Source organism: Bathycoccus prasinos (genome assembly GCF_002220235.1).
Source record: "Bathycoccus prasinos genomic : chromosome_5".
Lineage (NCBI taxonomy): Eukaryota > Viridiplantae > Chlorophyta > Mamiellophyceae > Mamiellales > Bathycoccaceae > Bathycoccus > Bathycoccus prasinos.
In genome coordinates this window covers 680,241-700,204 of record NC_024004.1, presented here as the reverse complement: position 1 = coordinate 700,204, position 19,964 = coordinate 680,241, and the positions used below count along the sequence as shown (strand labels likewise).

At 49.1% G+C, this 19,964-nt stretch overlaps 8 protein-coding genes across 8 annotated transcripts; 6 read left to right on the top strand and 2 right to left on the bottom strand.

Moving 5' to 3' along the window:
* Positions 1–217: 217 nt before the first annotated feature.
* On the top strand, positions 218–1,138 carry Bathy05g03750 (the record flags this gene model as incomplete). Its single annotated transcript, XM_007513076.1, has 1 exon — positions 218–1,138. One exon carries the CDS (start codon positions 218–220, stop codon positions 1,136–1,138), a length of 921 nt encoding a protein of 306 aa, XP_007513138.1.
* A 112-nt stretch (positions 1,139–1,250) lies between these two features.
* Positions 1,251–5,141, top strand: Bathy05g03740 (AMP-dependent synthetase and ligase; the record flags this gene model as incomplete). The annotated part of the gene is made up of 1 exon (XM_007513268.1): positions 1,251–5,141. One exon carries the CDS (start codon positions 1,251–1,253, stop codon positions 5,139–5,141), a length of 3,891 nt encoding a protein of 1,296 aa, XP_007513330.1.
* A 125-nt stretch (positions 5,142–5,266) lies between these two features.
* On the top strand, positions 5,267–6,238 carry Bathy05g03730 (predicted protein; the record flags this gene model as incomplete). Its single annotated transcript, XM_007513066.1, has 1 exon — positions 5,267–6,238. One exon carries the CDS (start codon positions 5,267–5,269, stop codon positions 6,236–6,238), a length of 972 nt encoding a protein of 323 aa, XP_007513128.1.
* Positions 6,239–6,444: 206 nt separating this feature from the next.
* Bathy05g03720 (unknown protein) lies at positions 6,445–7,017 on the bottom strand (the record flags this gene model as incomplete). The annotated part of the gene is made up of 1 exon (XM_007512898.1): positions 6,445–7,017. One exon carries the CDS (start codon positions 7,015–7,017, stop codon positions 6,445–6,447), a length of 573 nt encoding a protein of 190 aa, XP_007512960.1.
* A 289-nt stretch (positions 7,018–7,306) lies between these two features.
* On the top strand, positions 7,307–11,227 carry Bathy05g03710 (preprotein translocase subunit SecA; the record flags this gene model as incomplete). The annotated part of the gene is made up of 1 exon (XM_007512829.1): positions 7,307–11,227. One exon carries the CDS (start codon positions 7,307–7,309, stop codon positions 11,225–11,227), a length of 3,921 nt encoding a protein of 1,306 aa, XP_007512891.1.
* Positions 11,228–11,335: 108 nt separating this feature from the next.
* On the bottom strand, positions 11,336–14,088 carry Bathy05g03700 (G-patch domain-containing protein; the record flags this gene model as incomplete). Its single annotated transcript, XM_007512844.1, has 2 exons — positions 11,336–11,394; positions 11,457–14,088. The coding sequence occupies 2 exons, from the start codon at positions 14,086–14,088 to the stop codon at positions 11,336–11,338; spliced, it is 2,691 nt and encodes an 896-aa protein (XP_007512906.1).
* Positions 14,089–14,758: 670 nt separating this feature from the next.
* Bathy05g03690 (predicted protein) lies at positions 14,759–15,613 on the top strand (the record flags this gene model as incomplete). Its single annotated transcript, XM_007512958.1, has 1 exon — positions 14,759–15,613. One exon carries the CDS (start codon positions 14,759–14,761, stop codon positions 15,611–15,613), a length of 855 nt encoding a protein of 284 aa, XP_007513020.1.
* Positions 15,614–15,796: 183 nt separating this feature from the next.
* Positions 15,797–19,877, top strand: Bathy05g03680 (predicted protein; the record flags this gene model as incomplete). Its single annotated transcript, XM_007512860.1, has 2 exons — positions 15,797–19,495; positions 19,740–19,877. 2 exons carry the CDS (start codon positions 15,797–15,799, stop codon positions 19,875–19,877), a joined length of 3,837 nt encoding a protein of 1,278 aa, XP_007512922.1.
* Positions 19,878–19,964: the final 87 nt, after the last annotated feature.

Genomic DNA, 19,964 nt, shown 5'->3' with positions numbered 1-19,964 from the left:
ATCTTCGCACAGCTTCAATCTCTCTCCTCCGAGAAGATGACTCGGTATATCAGCGCTGCTCGCTTCTCGGGTGTCGTGCAAAACGCGCGCGTTTTAAAGCAAAGAGAGAGCGAGAGAGAGAGAGAAAGAACAAACGCGTCAAAGATATGAAGACGTGAGATATCTTTTTTCCCCAGAGTTTTTCCCCGTCAGAGTGAACACAACGAGAGGCGCACAGATGTCTTCTTCTGATGCTGCGACTGCTGCGACTCTATTATTGGGAGTGGGAGTGAGGACGCGAGCGCAGAAAAGACGGAGAGGGGACGAGAGAGATTCTTCTTTGTGGGATGTGGTCGTGAAGTGCGACGATATAACTTTCACTCATATTTTGCCGAGGTTGAATAGGACGGATGTGAAATTCTTGCACGGAGTGAACAGTGAAACGAGAAAGTTGATTAAGAGATCATCTCGCAAGAAGGAGTTGAAAGAGAAGTTTAAAGTTGAAGAGATGTCGTCGATTTCGACTTTGGAAGTTGCGTGGGAGCATTTTCCGTGGGACGAGTATGACTACGATGCGGAAGAAGAGATGGACGAAACATATTTCTGCTGGAAAGTTGCTCAAACGAATAAACTCGAGTTGCTCAAGTGGGCGCGAGAGGAGAAAAAGTGTGAGTGGGATGAAGGGACGATTAATGAAGCCGCATCTCAAGGTTATATGGAAATGGTAAAGTATTGCGTTGCAAATGGGTGTCATATCGATGGGAGGGCGTGTGCATGGGCTGCCGGTGGCGGTCATCTCGAGGTACTCAAATACTTACGCGAAGAAGCGAAAGCGCCTTGGGATTCGAGTACTGCCGCAAGGGCGGCTGAAAAGGGTCATCTCCACATACTCGAGTATCTTGTTGAACGTAAGTATGATGAATTCGAGTATGCGTGTGAGTATGCAGCCGCATTCGGCCACTTAGACTGTTTGAAGTACTTGCACGAAACCGCCAAAGTGCCTTGGAACGAAGAAGTGTTACGAGAAGCGCACGAGAACAACCAAACCGAATGTTTACAATACCTCCTCGACAACGACTGCCTTTTACCAGATGGTTGGCTTTATGAAGGAGGAACATTACACACTGCCGATGAAAACAGTGACGAGTTTGATGATTGAACTCTGACGCATTATCGTCATCATCCTCATCGTCGTAAAAGACACGCGCGCCGGCCGAAGCGAGGCAAAGAGTAAAATCGAACGGCGGCGCGAGAACAAAACTTGTAATAACATGAATCAGGCAGCGACGCGAAAAGCACAAACGTATTCTCCACATTTGGAATATCTTCGTTTCCTGCGCGAAACAATTCACGCGCGCGCAAAACCCTTCTCCATTATTATTTTTACGCAACGCTTAAATTCCATACGAATATTTTTACTTCAGAAAAAATACTCAAAGAGAAAAAAAAGCGAGCGTTTCATAACAACAATAATGACCGATGACGATGATGATATAAACGATTACCAGCATCCAATCGATGGGTTAGATCACTGGGTGAACCTTTTGAAAGGAAACGATGCGTTTTCGTACACGTACGTGTCCTGTTCGGCGGGAAAAGAAACAGAAGAGAGGAAGTTCACGGCGAGAGATATGCGTTCGAGGCATCGAAAGCTGGCGAAAATGTTCAACTCCGAGAAGACATTTTCCTGGACGACGCGGACGATGGAGGAGAGAGAAAAGGAGAATAAAAGAGTGATATTTCTCTATGAACCTGGGGTTGATTGGTTTCCGGTATTTTTGGCGCTGATGCGTGCGAGCGTGGTACCGTGCGTGGTGTATCCGATAGATCCCATGACGACAGCGAGAGACGTTCTGAGAGAAAGGTACGAGTTTTTGAAAACGCTGGCGAAGGAATGCGCGGGAGTCGTGTGCAGTTCGAAGATGGCGACGGCGTTGAAGTTGACGAGATTGAAATTGTTGGACACGCACGGGTTGAACTGCCAGATGTGGGTGGTGGATGGATTTGAGACAAAATTCGAGACGGCGAGTGAGTTTCGCGAGGACGAGGAGGAGGAAAAAGAGCCGATTTGGAAACGCGATCCCGAAGCGACGGCGTTCATACAATACACGTCCGGATCGACGGGGAAGCCAAAAGGCGTTATTCTTTCGCATCGAGCGTTAACTGAAAATTGCGCGGCCATCCGAAAAGGGTTCAAAACGAATCCGTACGACTCGCTGTGTTCGTGGTTACCTCAATATCACGATATGGGGCTTATCGGCGGTTTTTTCGTTCCGTTGACAATCGCGTGCGGGTACGACGATATCGACGTGAGTTTACTTCCGAAAAAAACGACGTGTGTTTTTATCAGCCCGATTGCTTTTGCAAAAGATCCGTCGGTTTGGATCCGACTCATGTCAAAATACGAATCGACAATGACGCAAGCGCCGGATTTCGCATTCACGTTAGCCGCGAGGAAGTTTAGCTCGAGCGATTTGAGAAACGCGGAAACGTTGCGATTGCACTCACTTCGTCACGTGTTGAACGCATCCGAACCTGTACGTTCGCAAACCGTGAACGTTTTTTTCGATACGTTTCAACAATACGGTTTGAAGAGATCAAGTTTACGCGTCGGATATGGATTGGCCGAAATTTGTGTGTACGCGACGGAACATCACGTCGAGTTTTTCCGCGCGAATCGAGACGCGCTCGAGTCCGGAGACATTCGCGTAGCAAAAGAAGCAAAAAATGGAGAACCGTTCATTGAAGTCGCTTGCGTCGGCGTGAATACGCGAAACTGTTTCAAAATACTCGAGTTTGATTCAAATTGTGAGGTAAAAGCTCCAGGTCAAGTTGGTCGCATCGTGATTACGAATACCCGTTCCGTTTGCTCCGGGTACGTAAACGACGAAGCGAGAACCCGCGCGACTTTTAATTTTCATCGAAAGGAAGTCGTTACCGGAGACGAAGGGTTCGTTCTCCAAGACGGACGCGTGTTTATTCTCGGACGCATCGTGGATATTCTCGACATCTCTTTCTTTGCAAATAATATTCGCGAAGGTGCGTCGTCGAGAATTCAAGCGAACGAGTTTGAACGCGTCGCGTTAGCGGGGCCGATGTGTTCGGTTCAAAATGTCGTTCGGAGAGGCTCGGCGTCTGCGTTCGGCGTCGGAAAACACGAAAGCGCGAGAATTGTTTTCGTCGTCGAAGTATCCGATGCGTTTTTTTCGAAATCTAAATCCGTCAATGCACTTCGTCGCGAAATCGAGTGTGAAGTACTCAAAACGTACGGTGAATTTCCCAGAAGGCGATTCGAGGTTCTTTTGACGTATCCGCGCTCGACGCCGAGAACGACGAGCGGTAAAGTTCGGCGATATGCCGTCCGCAGAAAATACATTGAAAAAGGGATTGAAGCTATCGCTGAAGAAGATGACGCTGACGAAAACGGCGAAAATGATGAAACGGATGAAATCGATAAAGTTGTGCTCGAGATCGTCCGACAAGAAAGTGTCGATGGAAAAGGTGCGAGGACGCTTCGAACGCCCCTCCTCGGGGCAACGTCCGTTCAATTTACAAAAATTGGAATCGAAATCACGAAACGGTTAGAAATAACTTTGGATACTTATCATCTGCTCTCGTGTACGAACGCGCGAGACATATCTGTACTCGTAAAGCGAGCATTAGACGACGACTATGATCAATGCTTCAACGACAATAGCATCATCGCCACCAAGAACGAGACGCCGACGAAGAAACGATTTCCGAGCGCGCGGTTCGCAGCGTTGTTCCTACTCTTATTTGCCGCGCAACATAACGGTAATCAAATGCTCGCGGATAATACAGCGCAGCAACCACGCGTGATACCGCACTTTTACGACAATCGAGCGAATGAGTGGTTATATGTACTGGTTCCTTTTCAACTCATATCTTTACTCCTCTATAAATTTGTCTTCGCGATAACTCGCGCGCAGCGTTACGAATCCATCAATCTGATAGGTGCTTGGTTTGGTCTGCTGAGCTGCGTGATGATGCATGGCGTTTCAAAAGCAGCGTGGTTAATTTTATGCTGCGTGCTTTCGTTCAGAGCGAGGAAGAAAGCACCGCGTCTGTTTAGAAAACCGTCTTTCATCTGGCCCGTCGCGTGCGTATCCTTCGCGTGCGTTGCTCAGTTGGAACGCAAGCACACTTCTACTCCGCTCTTGGCTGCTTCTGGTCACATCGATACTACCGGTTCGTCACTTTTAGATGGCATGTATGGCAAGACCTCCTTCCACATTTTTCGTGCAGCCAGATACGTCGTACTACGCGTCGTTGATTATTACCTATCATCCGCGACCGCCGGCAACCAGAACGCTACGGATGATGGGGACATGATAACGTTCTTACATTACGTATTTTTCGCGCCTTTGTTTCAGTGCGGACCGTTAATACGCGGCGGTTTTGATACTTTTTCCAAACGTCTGAAAAAGATATCCTCCACGCGTCGCTTTAATGCTGCTAGCAAGCAAAACACTATTAAACGTGTCGCGCGGCAATTCGCGAAGGACGCGTTGGATCTTTTCGGTTGGTTTCTGGTTTCGAATTTCTTGGCTACAAGTCAAACGATATTATCTGCACCACCGTCGTCGTCTTTACGTCTTCTCTCGAGACTTTTACACATCTTCGCCACCTCCCGAATTGCATTCAATTTAGGCAGAGTTATCGCTCACGCCATGCTCTTCACCGACGTCGCCGACGACACGCCGCTCTTCCTCTACGACTGTCTCGCCAGTTTTCGAACGCTGTGGTGGAATTTCCACGTCAGCTTCCGAGACTTCTTCGCGCGAAACATCTACAGCAAACGCGAGAGCAAAACCGTCGCCATCGCTTTAACATTCCTCGTCAGCGCCTGTTTCCACGACGTCTCCTTCTCCGACCGTCGCTGGATGTACTTCTTCCTCGCGAACACCTTCGGCGTCCTCCTCGAACGCTCGCGCCTTCTCTCCTCCTCCGTTGCCGCTCCAAAAAAAGAAGCAGATGAAAGAAGAAGAGGAGTAGTAGTATCATCGCGACTCAAAGCCGCAATGAACAGGTCTTGCCTTTGGACTCTGGTCGTCTTCTCCGACGGTACCATTCCACATCGCGTTTCAAATTACGCGCGATACTTCGTCAAGACGTTTGCGCTTTCATGCGTCCTTTCGTAGGAGTCATATTTTTAGGAGTCACATTTTACTCTGTCCTTTTAAGAAAGATTTCTTCTTCATTTAAGTTTTGTTGTGTTATTACCACTTGCGCTTACGCGCTCTTTTATCTATCGGAAGAGAGAGATATGCGCGCGTCGTCGCTGTCCTCCGCGTTCTCTGTTCTTCCTCCTTTATTATTTAAAAGTAACCGTCGTAAACTTTTGCTTAATAAAAGACACCGGTATTGCAACACGTATTCCATTAATGTTGTTTGTGAGGAAGCGTCGTCTCCGTTCCAATGCGAACGGTGCTCAGATACGGGATACCAAACGTGCCAAACGTGCGAAGGGTTCGGCTCGCTCCCTTCTGGCGGCTTCTCCTCGAAAAATTCCATCAACTTTGACAAAGTTCTCGGGACCAATTGGACGGCGCTTCTGCGAACAAAAGGGTGGAGACATTTCGAAGCGACGGCGAAACGAGTGGATTCTGAGACGAGAAGCAAATTCGTGACGTTATCCGCCACGTGCGACCGCGAACAAACGATTGAAGTTCCACTGGTTGAATTGAAAAATCGAGAGAAGTGGGCGGCGGGATGGCAACAAAAGGAAAACATAGAGTGGGACAATGAAGCGCGGGACAATTCTGGGGCGTTGATTGGGAAACCGAAACGGTCGCGGAAGGCGTGTAAACGGTGCCAAGGCGAAGGGAAAATTGTATGCGCGGGCGGGAAGAAGTGTAAAGCCGGGAAGGCGATGCAGAGGCAAAAGTTGATACAGATATCGGTGGAAACTCGTCTGAAGGAACTTTCCAAGAGCGAGGAGGCAGACGTGGAGACGAAGAGGAAAGCGAAGAAGGCGGTGAAGGAGATGGCGAGGGTGAAGGAAAAAGAGGAGCAGAGGAAACGAGAGTTGAAGAGTCGCTTTGGCGGTAACGACGAGGAGGAGGATACGGAAGAGGACATACCGAGTGGCATCAAAACGAAGAATACAAGGAAGAAGGAACGCACCGACGCGGACGGAAATTGGGCCGACGCCAGATTACGAAAACGAGACGAACTTTTAGAAAAGTGGATTCAAGGCGGTTCTTCGGCCTCGGGGAGCGACGACGATAGGCAATAAAAAGGGTAGAAATAGAAGATTAGATATAGCCGCAGATTAGTCGGTCGTCGTACCATTAACACTCAATAACGATATTAAATTATCTATATTTACAACATTTTCAAATTCAGACGGAAGAATAAAGGCGTTACCCTCTCTTTCTCTCTCGCTCTAAACAAGTAGTATATACACAGTCAGCACGTTGGAACGTTTGATCTCTTTGAATTCTAACACGCGTTATCCGGATTCCTCTCCTCCACGTACCCGAACATCAACCCGTGTCCTTTCTTCGCGTCCCACCCGTCGTCTTTTTCTCTCTCCTGCATCGCTTCCGGCGCTCGTTTCTTCCCTTCGCCAGGCGCGTCCATCGGTTTCACCACCCCGTCCTCGCGAATCTCCACCACTTTAAAGTTCCCGAACGCATCCGTATCGAACGAATACGTCACCGCGCACCCTTCGTTTTGCGGGTGTTTGTACTTCCTCGGTTCCGAGCGCGAGTGTCTGCTCTCTTCGGCGAGGAGAGGGAACCGTTTTTTGCCTTCGCCGGGTGCGTCCGACGGTTCGACGTTCGCGCTGGTCGCGAGAGAGATCTGATTTTTCCTCCTTCTCTTGGGGGGTAAAAGTCCTCCGTAATGAGACAAAGACGAGAATACAGAAGAAGAAGAAGAAGAAGAACACGAAGTGGAACAACTCGTCGTTCTCCCGTGACTGCGAGCAGTCGTAGTAGAATACCTCGAGGAAGAACTCGTCGTCGCGCTTCTTGAAAACGACGACGACGACGAGAGAGAAGAAGAGATCATCTTCGCGGGAGAGAGAACGCGCATCACGACTGGCATTTTGTATGGTGTTTCTTTCCAAAGAAGATCCAAAAAAGAATCAAAGAGAAAGAGAGAAAAAAGAACAAGACCAAGAGAGTTTACCTAAACCCTAATTGTCATAAAACCCTAAATATTTTTTCTCTGCGTTTTTCTTCCTCTCCTTTGTTGTGTTGGAACGACTCTCATAAAAAAAAGGCGAGAGAGACACGAAACACACGTCGTATAGAATAAACAACACACAGAAGAAGAAGAAGAAGAAGAAGAATACGCAATGAGCGCTTCTGCGCGCTGCCAACAACAATCGCGGTATTCGTACTGTTCTTCTTCTCGTAATGATCTCTTCTCAAATTTGAGAAGGAGGAGGCAAAGGCGAACGAAACCTGTCCGGGGGAGCGTTTTTGCTGCTTTTGATGATGATGATGATGAAAGAAGCCGGCGTCGCACCGCGATGGAAGCGAAGATTGATGAGAACAAAAACGAAGAAGAAGCAGAAGACGACGACGACCTCGAGCACGAGTTTCTCACGAACGAAAAGGATTTGGAAATTGACTTTGAGTTTTCGAGAAGAGGAGGAAATGGACCGGTCGCTTCTTCTTCTTCTTCTTCTTCTGAGGAACGCGAAGGAGATGAAGAAAAAATTCAGATTCCAACGGTTCGACCTCGAGAAGAAGACGCGAAAACGAGCGACGTCGAAACGTTAAGGTCCACGCGATTGATTGAAAAACTATACGAAACAGTGGTGAACCCGGTGAACAAGCTCGAACCGGAAATGCGAAAACTGACGAGCGTGGAGTTGAGAGCGAAAACGTTGGAATTTCGAGCGCGGTTACGGTTAGGGGAGACGCTGGAAGACGTGCTCGTGGAAGCGTTCGCGGCGGTTCGAGAGGCGTCGAGGAGAGAACTCGGTTTGAGACATTTTGACGTGCAGTTAGTTGGTGGAGCTTTGTTACATAAAGGTGTGGTCGCAGAGATGGCGACCGGGGAAGGTAAGACGTTGGTGGCGACGTTGCCGGCGTATTTAAACGCGTTGAGTCGGAGAGGCGTGCACATCGTCACGGTGAACGACTATTTAGCGGAGAGAGACGCGTTGACGACGGCGAAGATTCACGGGGCGTTAGGTCTAACAGTTGGATACGTTTTGAGCGAAGACTCGCCGGAAGAGAGGAGGAAATCGTACGATTGCGATATCACGTACGTGACAAACCAAGAGATTGGTTTTGATTATTTGAGAGATAACATGGCGACGAGCGTAGACGAGTTGGTAGTGATGACGAGACCTTTGAACTTTGCCATCGTGGATGAAGTCGATTCAGTTTTAATCGATGAAGGACGGAACCCGTTATTAATAACCGGTCCATCCGATATGGACGAGGGCCCGAGGTACGTCGCGGCGGCGAAAATAGCAGAGAGTCTCGTCGAAGGGAGGGATTACAAAGCCGATAGGAAAGAAAAAACAATCGAAATGACCGACGAAGGCATGACGAACGCGGAGATTTTGTTAGACGTGGAAGATTTGTGGGACCCGGTCGACCCGTGGGGAAAATACGTCATTTTAGCCGTAAAAGCAAAAGCGTTGTTCATACGAGACGTGGATTATATCGTTCGCGACGATCAGGTGATCATCGTCGATCCGGGTACCGGGCGGGTACAGATGAATCGCCGATGGAACGATAACTTACACCAAGCCGTAGAGGCGAAAGAAAAAGTGGAAATTCACAGCGAAAACGCAATCATAGCGAGCGTATCGTACCAATGTTTCTTCAAACTGTATAAAAAATTGTCTGGAATGACTGGTACGGCGACAACGGAAGCCGAAGAGTTTGAAATTATTTACAACTTGCGCGTCATCGTCGTGCCGAAGCACCGGCCAAACGCTCGCGTCGATGCGCCGACGGCAATGTTCCGAGACGCGATGACCCGGTGGAATGCCGTCGCGAATGTTGTCGTATCCTGTCACTACGAAGGTAGACCGGTATTAGTCGGAACAACTTCGGTAGAAGATTCGGAAACGTTATCGATGGTTTTAGACGAGTATTTATGGCGCGCGCCGGACGATACCGTGGTGAAAGGCGTCGCGCATAACTTACTCAACGCGCGTCCGCAATATGCCGCGAGAGAGGCGGAAACGATCGCACAAGCCGGCAGATTAGGTGCAGTTACTATTGCGACGAACATGGCTGGGAGAGGTACGGATATTTTACTTGGAGGTAACGCGGAGGGATTAGCGAGAAAAGCGATGAAAGAGCACTTATTCGAGGCGCTCGGGCTAGGGGACGTGTTAGAAGAAGAACGCGAAACGGCGTTTCAAAGCGTTTCAGAATCGCTAGCGACGGTAAATTTATCGGAAACACCCGCGCAAATAGCGTTGGAACAAGCGAGGTTGATCGCTAAAGCCGCGTGCGAGAGTGCGGGACCGATGAATATCGATTCGGCGAACGAGATGCTGGTTCGATCGGTGGAGAAAGCGGGAGAGAAAATTAGACGCGAGGAACAGAAGAAGCAAAGATTGTTGCTGACTGGCTGGGAAGCGCAAGGGATAAACACCAACGAAGACGACGACGAGGAAATTAATGACGAGAAAGAAAAGAAAAGAGTTCCCTTTGAAATTGCGATTGATTTTGCTGCCGAACAAACGCTTCGCGAAACCGCGCGTTTGTGCAAGCTCGAGTCGCAGGAGGTTATTCGTCGAGGTGGCTTGCAAGTCGTCGGTACCGCTTTACACGAGTCTCGACGCATCGATAGACAACTGCGAGGTCGCGCGGGAAGACAAGGTGACCCCGGTTCGACTGTATTTTGCCTCTCCTTAGATGACGAGATGATTCGCACGTACAGCCCGGCAATGTCGAAACAATCGAGCGCGTGGGATTTCGCCGGTTTGGCGCCAGAGGAGCCGATGTACGGATCACTCGTCGACATTCAGTTAGAAGGCATCCAAAAAAACATCGAAGATTATCTTAGCGCGGGAAGGCAATCGACGTTCGATGCCGATAGGGTGTTAGATTCGCAAAGAAACGCGGTATACGAGTTACGGAGAATGGTGTTAGTCGGCGGTCAACAAACCTTGCGCGAGCGTCTGTTTAGGTACGTTGACGCCATCGTGGACAACTATTGCGTCGCGGCAAACGTGAGCGGTTCAACCCCAGCGAAAGATTGGAATGTTGAATTGCTCATGGATTTGTTGAGAGAAGTTTTCGCTGGACGTAAAGACAGGTTCCGACTGACCAATAACGAACCGGTATCTCCTCACCCCCACTATTTGCCCGGCGTCTCCGCGGCAGATTTGAAAGACGCTTTGTTACACTTGGACGATAAGAATGGATCGAGAACGTTACCAGAACCGAGACGCATGCCGCCCTTAGACGCAAATCCTGTCGCCGTGAGAGCGTCTATTTCAGGCGTAAACTTAGCCTATGCCGATGGCTCAGGACTTGCCGGCGGATTAGAGAAAACCGATTCATCCGGTTCCGTCGCCGACACGGAACCGGAAGCTGAAGAAGATGCCATCTCCGAACGATTAAAAAAGCGCTTAGAGCCGCCAAAAGAAGAAAGTTCTTCAAAAGATGTCGTCAAGGCATTCAGTTCCGGACGGCACGCGAAGAAAGCGAGGCAACTGAGAGCGTACCTCTCCGAAGCGGCTATTCAGCAATACCTAGATCGGTTCGCGCGCCTGGCGAGGTTGGATTACATCCGAGAGGAACTCGAAGATGTCGAACGTCTGTGGGTTTTACGCGCAATTGACGAGCGTTATAAACAACATCTCGTTCACATGTCCAGTTTGAAAGATTCTGTGCAAGTTCGAGCGTTTGGCCACTTGGACCCGAAGGAAGAGTTTAAAATTGACGGCGCCAAGGCGTTCGTAGATTGCGTGAGCGACATGCGCATCGACGCGTTGCGCAACGTATTTTTCTTTGTCGGCGCGAGTATTGAACCGACGACGGAATATGAAACCGTTCCTGCGTCTAATACCGCTAGTGGCGGCGATGACGATGATGAGGAAAGCAGCTACGACGCAGACGAAGATTTGATGAAAGAGTTGACGGAAGAAGAGAGGGAAAAAGTCCGTTCGTTTCTGGCGCGCGCAAAGGAAAGTGGCATTTCTGTGACGGAGTCCGAAGACGGCTTTGGTGAATGGACCGGGAGCATCGCAGAAGACGATGTCGCCGACGTCGATGAGGACGAAGATTCCATTTAGGAGCTAACTACTACTAGAATTTAACTATCGCTATCGCTATCGCTGCTGCTGCTACTCGATGAACTCTCATCTCGTCGACTTCTCTTCTTCTTTTTCTTCTTCTCTTTCCTATCTTTGCGCTTTTTCTCTTTCTTTTTCTTTTTCTCTTTCTTCTTCTTTCTTTCTTTCTTTTTCGAACGTTTGCGTCGTCGGTCGTCGTCGTCGTCGTCGTCGGAATCATCTTCAGAACTTCGTTTCCTATCGCTCTTGTTCTTTCCAAACGCGGAAGATCCAAGGAAAACAGGGGGCTTTTCCTCCTCCTTTTTTCCAAAAACTGGCGGTGGTGGAGGAGGAAGTGATTCGACAGATTTTTTCGGTCTAGGGATGAATTTCGGAGGAGGCATCGGTTTGTCGAGGTCTCCTTCTACTTCCTCTCTTTGTTGTTGTTGTTGTCGTTGTTGCTGCTCCTTTTCGTCTTCTTCTTCCTCTTCGGAAGAACTTTCATCCTCTTCCTCCTCCTCATCGTCGGAGTCTTCGAAAATAGCTTTGAACAAATCCATCGGCTTCTCGCGTAAAGGTAAGGGAGGAGGAGGTGGAGGCACTTGCATCAACTGGCCTGGAGCGTCCAATTCTCCCACATCGTCTTGATCATCTTTTGGCGCCTTCACCACTTTTGCGTCATCGTCGTCTGTCTTTTTATTCGTCATATCTTCTCTTTCCTTTTTTGACATGAGCTTTGGCTGCTTTCCCAAACGGATCTGCGTCGTCTCTGGGAGGAGATCCACAGTTTCTGTTTTAAAGCTCGCTTTGAACTTTGACGGTCGCGCGTGTTCGCGTCCGGCGTACGGGTCTTGAATACCGAGGCGTTTACACAAGAGTAACGCCGGCGACCACGGAATAGTCGTTCTCGTGTTTACAATCATCCTCGACATTGCCTCGCGTTGCGCATCTCGCTCTTTCTCGACGTTCTTCAAGTTTGCTGCCTCGACAGCTTCCAGTTTCTCTCTCTCTTCGCGAATCTTGGCGAGTTCTTTAGCGGTTTGTAAACCACCAGACGGCACTTCCGCGTTGACGATATGTCCCGAGGTGGTGAACATATTCGACATGGTCGCTAAGATCTGACTTTTATCTTTTTCATTGATTGCGGCTGAAAGGTTGACCTTCTTGACGTCATCGACGATTGGTTGACCTCGCGCTGGAATTTTCATCATTTCGTCTTGGACTGATGGTGGTTGCGGCGGCGGCGGCGGTACCGTGCGTTTCAAAGGTTCTTCTCCTAAAAGTTTCCCTCGAGACTCCGCGTCGTGCTTTTGCTGTTTCGAGATGTCGTACCCTTTTGCCGCGGAAAGTAACGGCGCAATCTTTTCTTTCGCGCTCGCCAACACTATCCGCGCGTTTCTCCTCTCTTCCAACTTTGCTTTTTTCAAACAGTACGCGTACGAGCTCGCGCCTTCGCCGCCAAAAAGAAACGAAAATTTCTTATCCTTCTTTTGCTTTTGTTTCGCCAACTTCTCGAACGCCTCGCCGTTTCGCGCGACAAAACGCGCCAACGATTCGATGACTTTACGTTTCTCCTCGGAAAGTTTGCGCATTTGAGGCGGCGGCGGCGGTAATTCTTCTTCTTCGTCCTCTTCTTTTTCCTTATCGATGGTATCCTTGGTAACGCCGTCTGTATCGAAAACGTGTCGCTCGTTAAACTCTTTCGGCACTTCCGGCGCTTGAAACCACTCTATTTCTTCCGGTACCGTATCACTCTCCACAAATCCTGGGAACTTATGCCCTCTTTCGATCGCGTCTCTTGTTGCACGATCCGGTAACCGTTTTACCCCTAAAGGATTCCGTAACGCGTCTTTTTGCCGGTGATCGGCTCCGCGCCCGAATCGATCGTTCTCGTCGTCGTCCTTTTCCTCGTCCTCGGAGTTTAATTCAAAAGTATACTCCGCTTTCTTTTCTCTAGGTCTTTCGTCGTATACGTTCATATCGTCGTCTACTTCAAACGCGCCTAACCCAAATGCCGCGCCTCGCTGTTTCTTCTCGCCTTCTTTCGAATATCGCTCTCTTTTCTTCATCAACTCGTGTTGGTCTCTTTTCCGAAATTCTTCCGCTCCTGCGTACGGATCGTACCCGATGCCCCAACTGTTATCTTTAACATTGATCACTCCTCCTCCTCCTCCTAACAGTGACACCAGCTGTTGCCCGTACCGTGTTCTCCACGCCTGCTCGTCCTCTTTCGTCGCTTTGAACACGATTTTACCGTTCACTTTCTTCTTACGTCTCCCCAAGGACTTCCCGACTCTCCATCCCATTTTCACCAACAATTTCGTCCCGATGCCACTAATGACTGGTTTCACGTAGTCGAGTATACTTTTCGCCAAGGCTTTTGAAAACCCTCGCTTCTTTTCTTCTTCTCGCTTCGTCCTCTCCTCCGCCGCGGCGGTACCGAACGCCATCCGCCGCCCGGTTGTTCCGTCTTCCTCCTCCTCTTCCTCTTCTTCGCCTTCGATCCGTCGGAATCCGGCCATCACCTCCCCTTCCTTCCCGAACGCGTCGTACTCTGCGTTTGTCCTCATCTTCCCTTTCTCGTACTCTTCCAATTCCTGCTCGTCCATGAAATCTTCCATCGTCTGTTGTTGTTGTTTTTTCTCGTCATTCGCTCTCGAGCTCTTGAACTGTTTCGGTTGCCACCCTTCTTTACTCCCGACCGTGTTGAAATACCCCGCGGAAAACCCTCCGGTAAACGCGCCGTGGAAGCGCCGGCGGCCCTGCTCGTCCGTGGCGATTTGTTGTTCCTTTTGTTTGTTCTTCTTAAACTTCTTCGAAAGTGGTTGTTCGTGATGGTGATTTTGTTCTCGTCCACCACCACCGGTTGTTGTTTCCCTCATCTTTGTCCCGAAAAACGCGAAGGAATACTCCGAGGAACGCGAGGATTGGGGCCCCAGCGGTGGTGACATTCTTTTGTTTCGTGCAAGTGTTGTGTGTGCGAGGAGTCTCAGTCGTGCTCGTCGTCGCGCATCGTCGTCGCGTGTTGGTGTTTGTTGTGTTTTGGTTTCGAGAAGAATTTCCAAAACAAAAAAAAGTAAAGGGGGAACGAGAAAAATATTCCCCTAGTCCAATTCCTCCTCACTTTCATTTGTTGCGGTACGTGTGGTGATTTTTTTGTATCACGCGCGACACCACAAACACACATATCATCTCTCTCTCTCTCGCTCTCTCGTCGTCGCGTTGTTTTTGCGGGCGTTCTTTCTTTCTCTCTTCTCTCTCCAAAAAAGACCAACAGACGCGTTTCGGCTTTCTTTTAATTTTCTGTGCTCAGATTGGAAATTTTCAACGAGAGAATATAATTGAGACACAATTGTGTGTGATGTTTCCCCGCGCGCGTTCGTGAAAAGCTTTCTTTTTCCGCGCCCCTTTTGTCCACTTCTTTTTCGAGAGAGAGACGCTTTTCGGCGCGCGCGTGCGGAGGATGTCGATGGTGATTCATTATTAGAGACTGACCATCTCTCCTCTGAAACTACAGATACAAATTATTTACACACTCAAGCATAAAAAAAAATGATGGCAGAATACACCAAACTACAAAAAGTTTTACTCTTGAAAGCGGCGTTGTGCGCTTTCTACTTAACCGCGTTCTTCGGGGACCGAATTGGAATGCCGTCGTTCTCTGAGAAGTTTTTTGGTCAGAAGAATAACGCCATGCGAAAATCTGCGAGCGATTGGGGAGGTCTCGGTTTGTTCGTCATGACGCTCGACTTGCTCTACGCGGCGTTGAAATGTAGCAAAGCCGTGCAACAAAGAGTTTGCAACGGTCAAATCATGCATAACATGTTGATGTTGGCCGTGCACGCGTGCTTCTCCTCCCAAAAATTCGGCGGTAAGCTTGTTCACAAGGAACACGTCATGGGCGGATTCTTAACGCTCGCGTTAACATTTGTGATGAGCGCTGGGTTGGCGGGCGGCATGGAACCTGCGAAAAGACACTTCTTAAAAGGTTGCAAAGGATTGACTCACGGATGCTTAATCATCTACTGGGCGTGCTTCTTCTTCTACATCACGACCTTTCAATTGGGCGATTTCCCATCGCAGAACTACATCGCCTGCCAAGGCAGAGGATTCTGCCGAGCTAAAGACTCCGTCTTTTACGACATCAACGTGTTCACCTCGAGCATGTGGTTCATGGTCAACATGATGACCTACTTCATGTTAATGTCCGGCTCGGATAACGAGCAAAAATCCTTCGCTCTCTACCGCATGGCGACCGTCGCCTTGTTGCAAATCCCGCTCATGATGAGCGAAAAAGCCATGACGGTGCCGAAAGAGTACACGAACGGCGTCGTGGCCATGTCCATCTGTCTCACCGCGTTGGCGTGCGCGGCGTTTTCCGATAAGATCAAGCCAAAGAAGGCGTAAAATTAATCACACAACACACATATAAAAAAAAGATGTTTTAATACCATATATAATACGTTTACGTTTAAAAATCCGGTCGCGTTTTTCGTCTCGCGGATGCACATTTTGTGCTGTACTCGTACATTTAATTTTGGTTTTCTTCATTAAATTTTCTCCCAAACACGTTTTGGCATCAAGAAGAAAATGACGACGAGGAAAAGAAAACCGAACGACCCATCTCCTCTCCTCGAGGCACTGCTCACCTCTTTATCTCTGGCGAAGAAACGCTTACCGGCGTCTTCGTCGACGTCTGATGCTTTACGCGCGCTCTTGTCAAACGACGAGGATACGAGTACGAACAGAAAAAGTGTATCGGAGCAAAATGCGCTCTCTGCCGCCGCCGAGATGCTGCTCAGCTCTGACGCGAAAGAGAGCATCGTCTTGGCCTCGTGTTTGCGCGGAGTGATTTTGCACGTGCTTGCGAGAGCCGTGGAAGTTATGAATGATGCAAACGACGCGCGATTTACGAGCGACGTGGAGAAGAGAGAGCGAGGGATGTGCGCGTTGATATCGGTGGCGAAATTGCTGCCGCACTGCCGGCAGTTGATATCGGAGAGAGTTTTAGCGAGGGAGAAGCATCCGGTGTTTTCGAGAGTAGCTGCAGAAGCCGCGAGGACGACGACGAAGAAGACGACGAGTAACACGAAGAAAAAGAATAGCAAAAGCAAGGAGGATTTATTCGCGCATCTCCGGATGGTTTTGAGGAGTTCAATGGATATCGCCGAGTGCTTTGGGTGTAAGAAAGGAGCGATTTCTGGCGCCTCCTGGGATTGGAGCCAATGTGGGATATTTTTGACGCACGAAGACGCTCATGTTCGATGGATTGCGTGTGGAATAGTTTGCGAAGCTTTATGTTTGAGCGACGATGCGGTGCACACGGCAAGAAAGAAGACTTTAATTGACGAAGACGAAGTGACACTGGCACAGTTCCAACGAGAGTGGGAGGAACGCCAAACGGCGTTTCGGATTGAACGCGCGTCGTTTTTGCTACCCAGAGTTTGCGAAAAAGAACAGAATGAACATGATAGTAGTTTCAAAGTAGAAGGAAGCCATACTCTGGAGTGCACAGAGCTAGAAGACGAGAGTGAAAGAGTACGAGAAGAGGGCATACCTGCGGCGCCCGGATACGAACGCTTAGGCGCCATCGAAGTACGCACACAACGTGATGATGATGATGATGGAGGAAATGACAACAGGGCTTCCACAAGTGGTAAGATGAACAATAACAAGAAGAAGGTTAGCAGAATCGCGACGGATTTTGTTTTAGTACCGTCCGCAGAACGTAACTTGGTTGCCGTCGCGTACGCCTTGTGTCAAAATAGGCCCGTTTTACTCGAAGGACCGGCTGGGTGTGGCAAATCAGCGACGCTTCGTGAAGCTGCCCGAAGATTCGGACGATCTTACGAAGATAACGACGTCGTTGTCTTACACTTTGATGCTCATACAGATTCAAAATCTCTCCTTGGAGCGTACGTGTGCGGAGCAAGTCCGGGAGAATTCGAATGGCAACCCGGGTCGCTCACGAGAGCTGTAAGATCTGGGAAATGGGTTTTGATTGAAGACGTGGACGTCGCTCCATTCGAAGTTCTCTCGGCTTTAATTCCTCTGTTGGAAGAACGTAAGCTATACATTGCCGGTAGAGGTGAAACTGTTGTAGCACATCCCCAATTTCAGCTGTTTGGATCTGCCACGGTGGGCGGGTCCAAAGTTTCCAATCGCGAGAATGATCCGTTGAGCGGTTTATGGACTCGTGTTAGCGTAGAACAACCAAGCGGCGAGGAGCCTGGCAGAATACTCGCGGAAATATATCCGCAATTCGGCGATGTCGACGTAAAGAGACGCATGCTTAAGACGATGAGAGTCGCGCAGACTCTGGTGGGCCAAGGCGGAGGCCATGTGACGCGGTTAGCCGGTTTAGGCGACGAACGATTTGATAACAACAACGCGAACGCCGACGATGACAAATACGTGATGATGATGGATGTCGAGAACGTTCACACGGACGATACGAACGAATTAGACGTAGCAGCGGAGGATGCGGAAAAGATGACATCTCTGGAAGATTTAGCGTCCAGCGAAGCCGCGTCGTCGTCTCGAGCCTCTGTGGGTAGGACATTCACTCTTCGAGATTTACTCCGTTGGGCAAAAAGAGCTGCCGCTTTGCGTAAAGCGGAACTAAAGCTCATGAAGAAAGGTAAAGCGCCTCCTCCACAAACTCGCCAGGCGATGTATGACGAAGCGGCTGATGTTTTATTAGGCGCTTTGCCTCCCGGTATCGGACGAAGAAAAGCTTTACAAGCGGTTGCTGAAATTTGGGGATTAAATCCTGAAGAGACTGCGAATACGACAGATTTACTTCGTAAACCGGATGTTTTGTCGTCAGAAGATAGCGTGCGCGTTGGACGCACCATGTTACCTTGCGAAGAAAACGAGGATACGGTGGGCAGTTTTCGGAATTTTGCAAAAACGGGCCACGCGCTGAGAATGCTCGAGAGAGTTTCGTGCGCGGTTTCAGTGAACGAACCCGCTCTTCTCGTAGGGGAAACTGGTACCGGTAAAACTGCTCTGGTTCAAGAGCTTGCGCGTTTAACTGGTGCGCCACTGACGGTTGTGAATCTTTCCAATCAATCAGAGTCAAGTGATTTTCTTGGAGGATTCCGACCAGCCGGTGCGCGACATTTGTGTTTGCCGTTACTGAAACGGTTCCTTGAGTTGTTTGGAGAAACTTTCCCGAGTCGATCTAACGCTGAATTTCTAGGAAGAGTGTCTAAATTTGCAGAAAAAAGAAAATGGATACACTTGTTGAAGGCGTTCCGTGCCGGCGTGGATCGCGTGGCGTCCGTCGTCGATAAAGATGACGAAGATAAGATGCTTGATTCTACTGAAGACGGAGAAGAACTCCCCACCAATGACGATGTCATGGAGGAAGCGACACCTGCAGTTGCCGCGCCTACAACACGGGCAACGCGTTCACAAACTACTGGTAAGAAGGGTAAAAATGAAAAAGTATGTACCTCGTCAGTTGCCGATACCAGTAACAAGCGTCAAAAAACAAGCGCTGCTATGAAGAAGAAAGCGGGAAGCACAAATAAAAAAGAAGCTTCAAAAAAGCCTGCATTCACGATTTCAGACGATCTCGTCGAATCTTGGCAATCGTTTGATCGGGATTTAGTCGTAGCCGAACGAGCGATTGGGGACGTGGCCTCGTCCTCTGGGGGTGGACCTATTTTTGCCTTTGTAGAAGGTGCTTTAGTCACAGCACTACGCGAAGGTCACTGGATTCTTCTCGATGAAATCAATTTAGCACCTGCAGAAACACTCGAAAGACTGAATGGCGTGTTAGAGTCGCGTAAAGGCTCCGTTGTTCTTTCCGAGCGCGGGGATGCGACTCCAGTGTATCGTCACCCACGGTTTCGTCTGTTCGCGGCTATGAATCCGGCGACTGATGTTGGTAAACGCGACTTACCCCCCGCTTTGAAACACCGCTTTGCGGAGGTGTATTGCGGAGAAACGGAATCCAGAGAAGATTTGCAGCTCTTGGTTCGTGGATATCTAAGAGATGTTCCGAGTGGGGTAATAGCCCCAATCGTCGACTTCTACGTTGAAGCGAAACGAGCGGCGCACACGGTTCTCTTAGACTCGGCGGATCAAAAGCCTCGATATTCACTTAGAACCCTGGCGCGTGCTTTAGAGTACGTTTCTGCGGCGAGTCCGTTATATGGCGTCCAAAGAGCGATGATGGATGGTTTCTCGATGTCATTCCTGACGCTTTTAAAAAAGGAAGGTCAAGAGATTTTAGAAAAATTGATGCATAAGCATCTGTTGGGTGGCAAGGCGATCAAGGTAAGTGTGCGCTATTATTATCATCGTGATTTGTTCGTATCCGCAGTTAAGCGCTGAGCTTGTCAATATTCCATGGCGTGCTCGGTCTAGAAACTGCGGTATATTCAATTGTTGGACAATACACCTATTCCGGTCACGACTCTATGAATGTTCGGAAGACTTGTCCCGCACATCTTTTGCTGTTGTGCCTCGTAGTACTAACACCGTATAAACTTCTTCTTCTCTCTACACCATAAATACACAGGGAATCATGAAACCACCGCCGGCACCGGAAGACGATACACACGTTCTCATCGAGCACTTTTGGGTAGAAGCCGGAGAATTAGAACGCGTCGATCCCGAAGGTAAGCATATTCTCTTTGCGCGCATTTTTTTTCTTTGAAACGAAAGACGACTTGGCAATGATGAACACATATCCGCGCTTCTTAAACTCGTTTATGATGCACAAAAAGATATTATGGTTGAATTT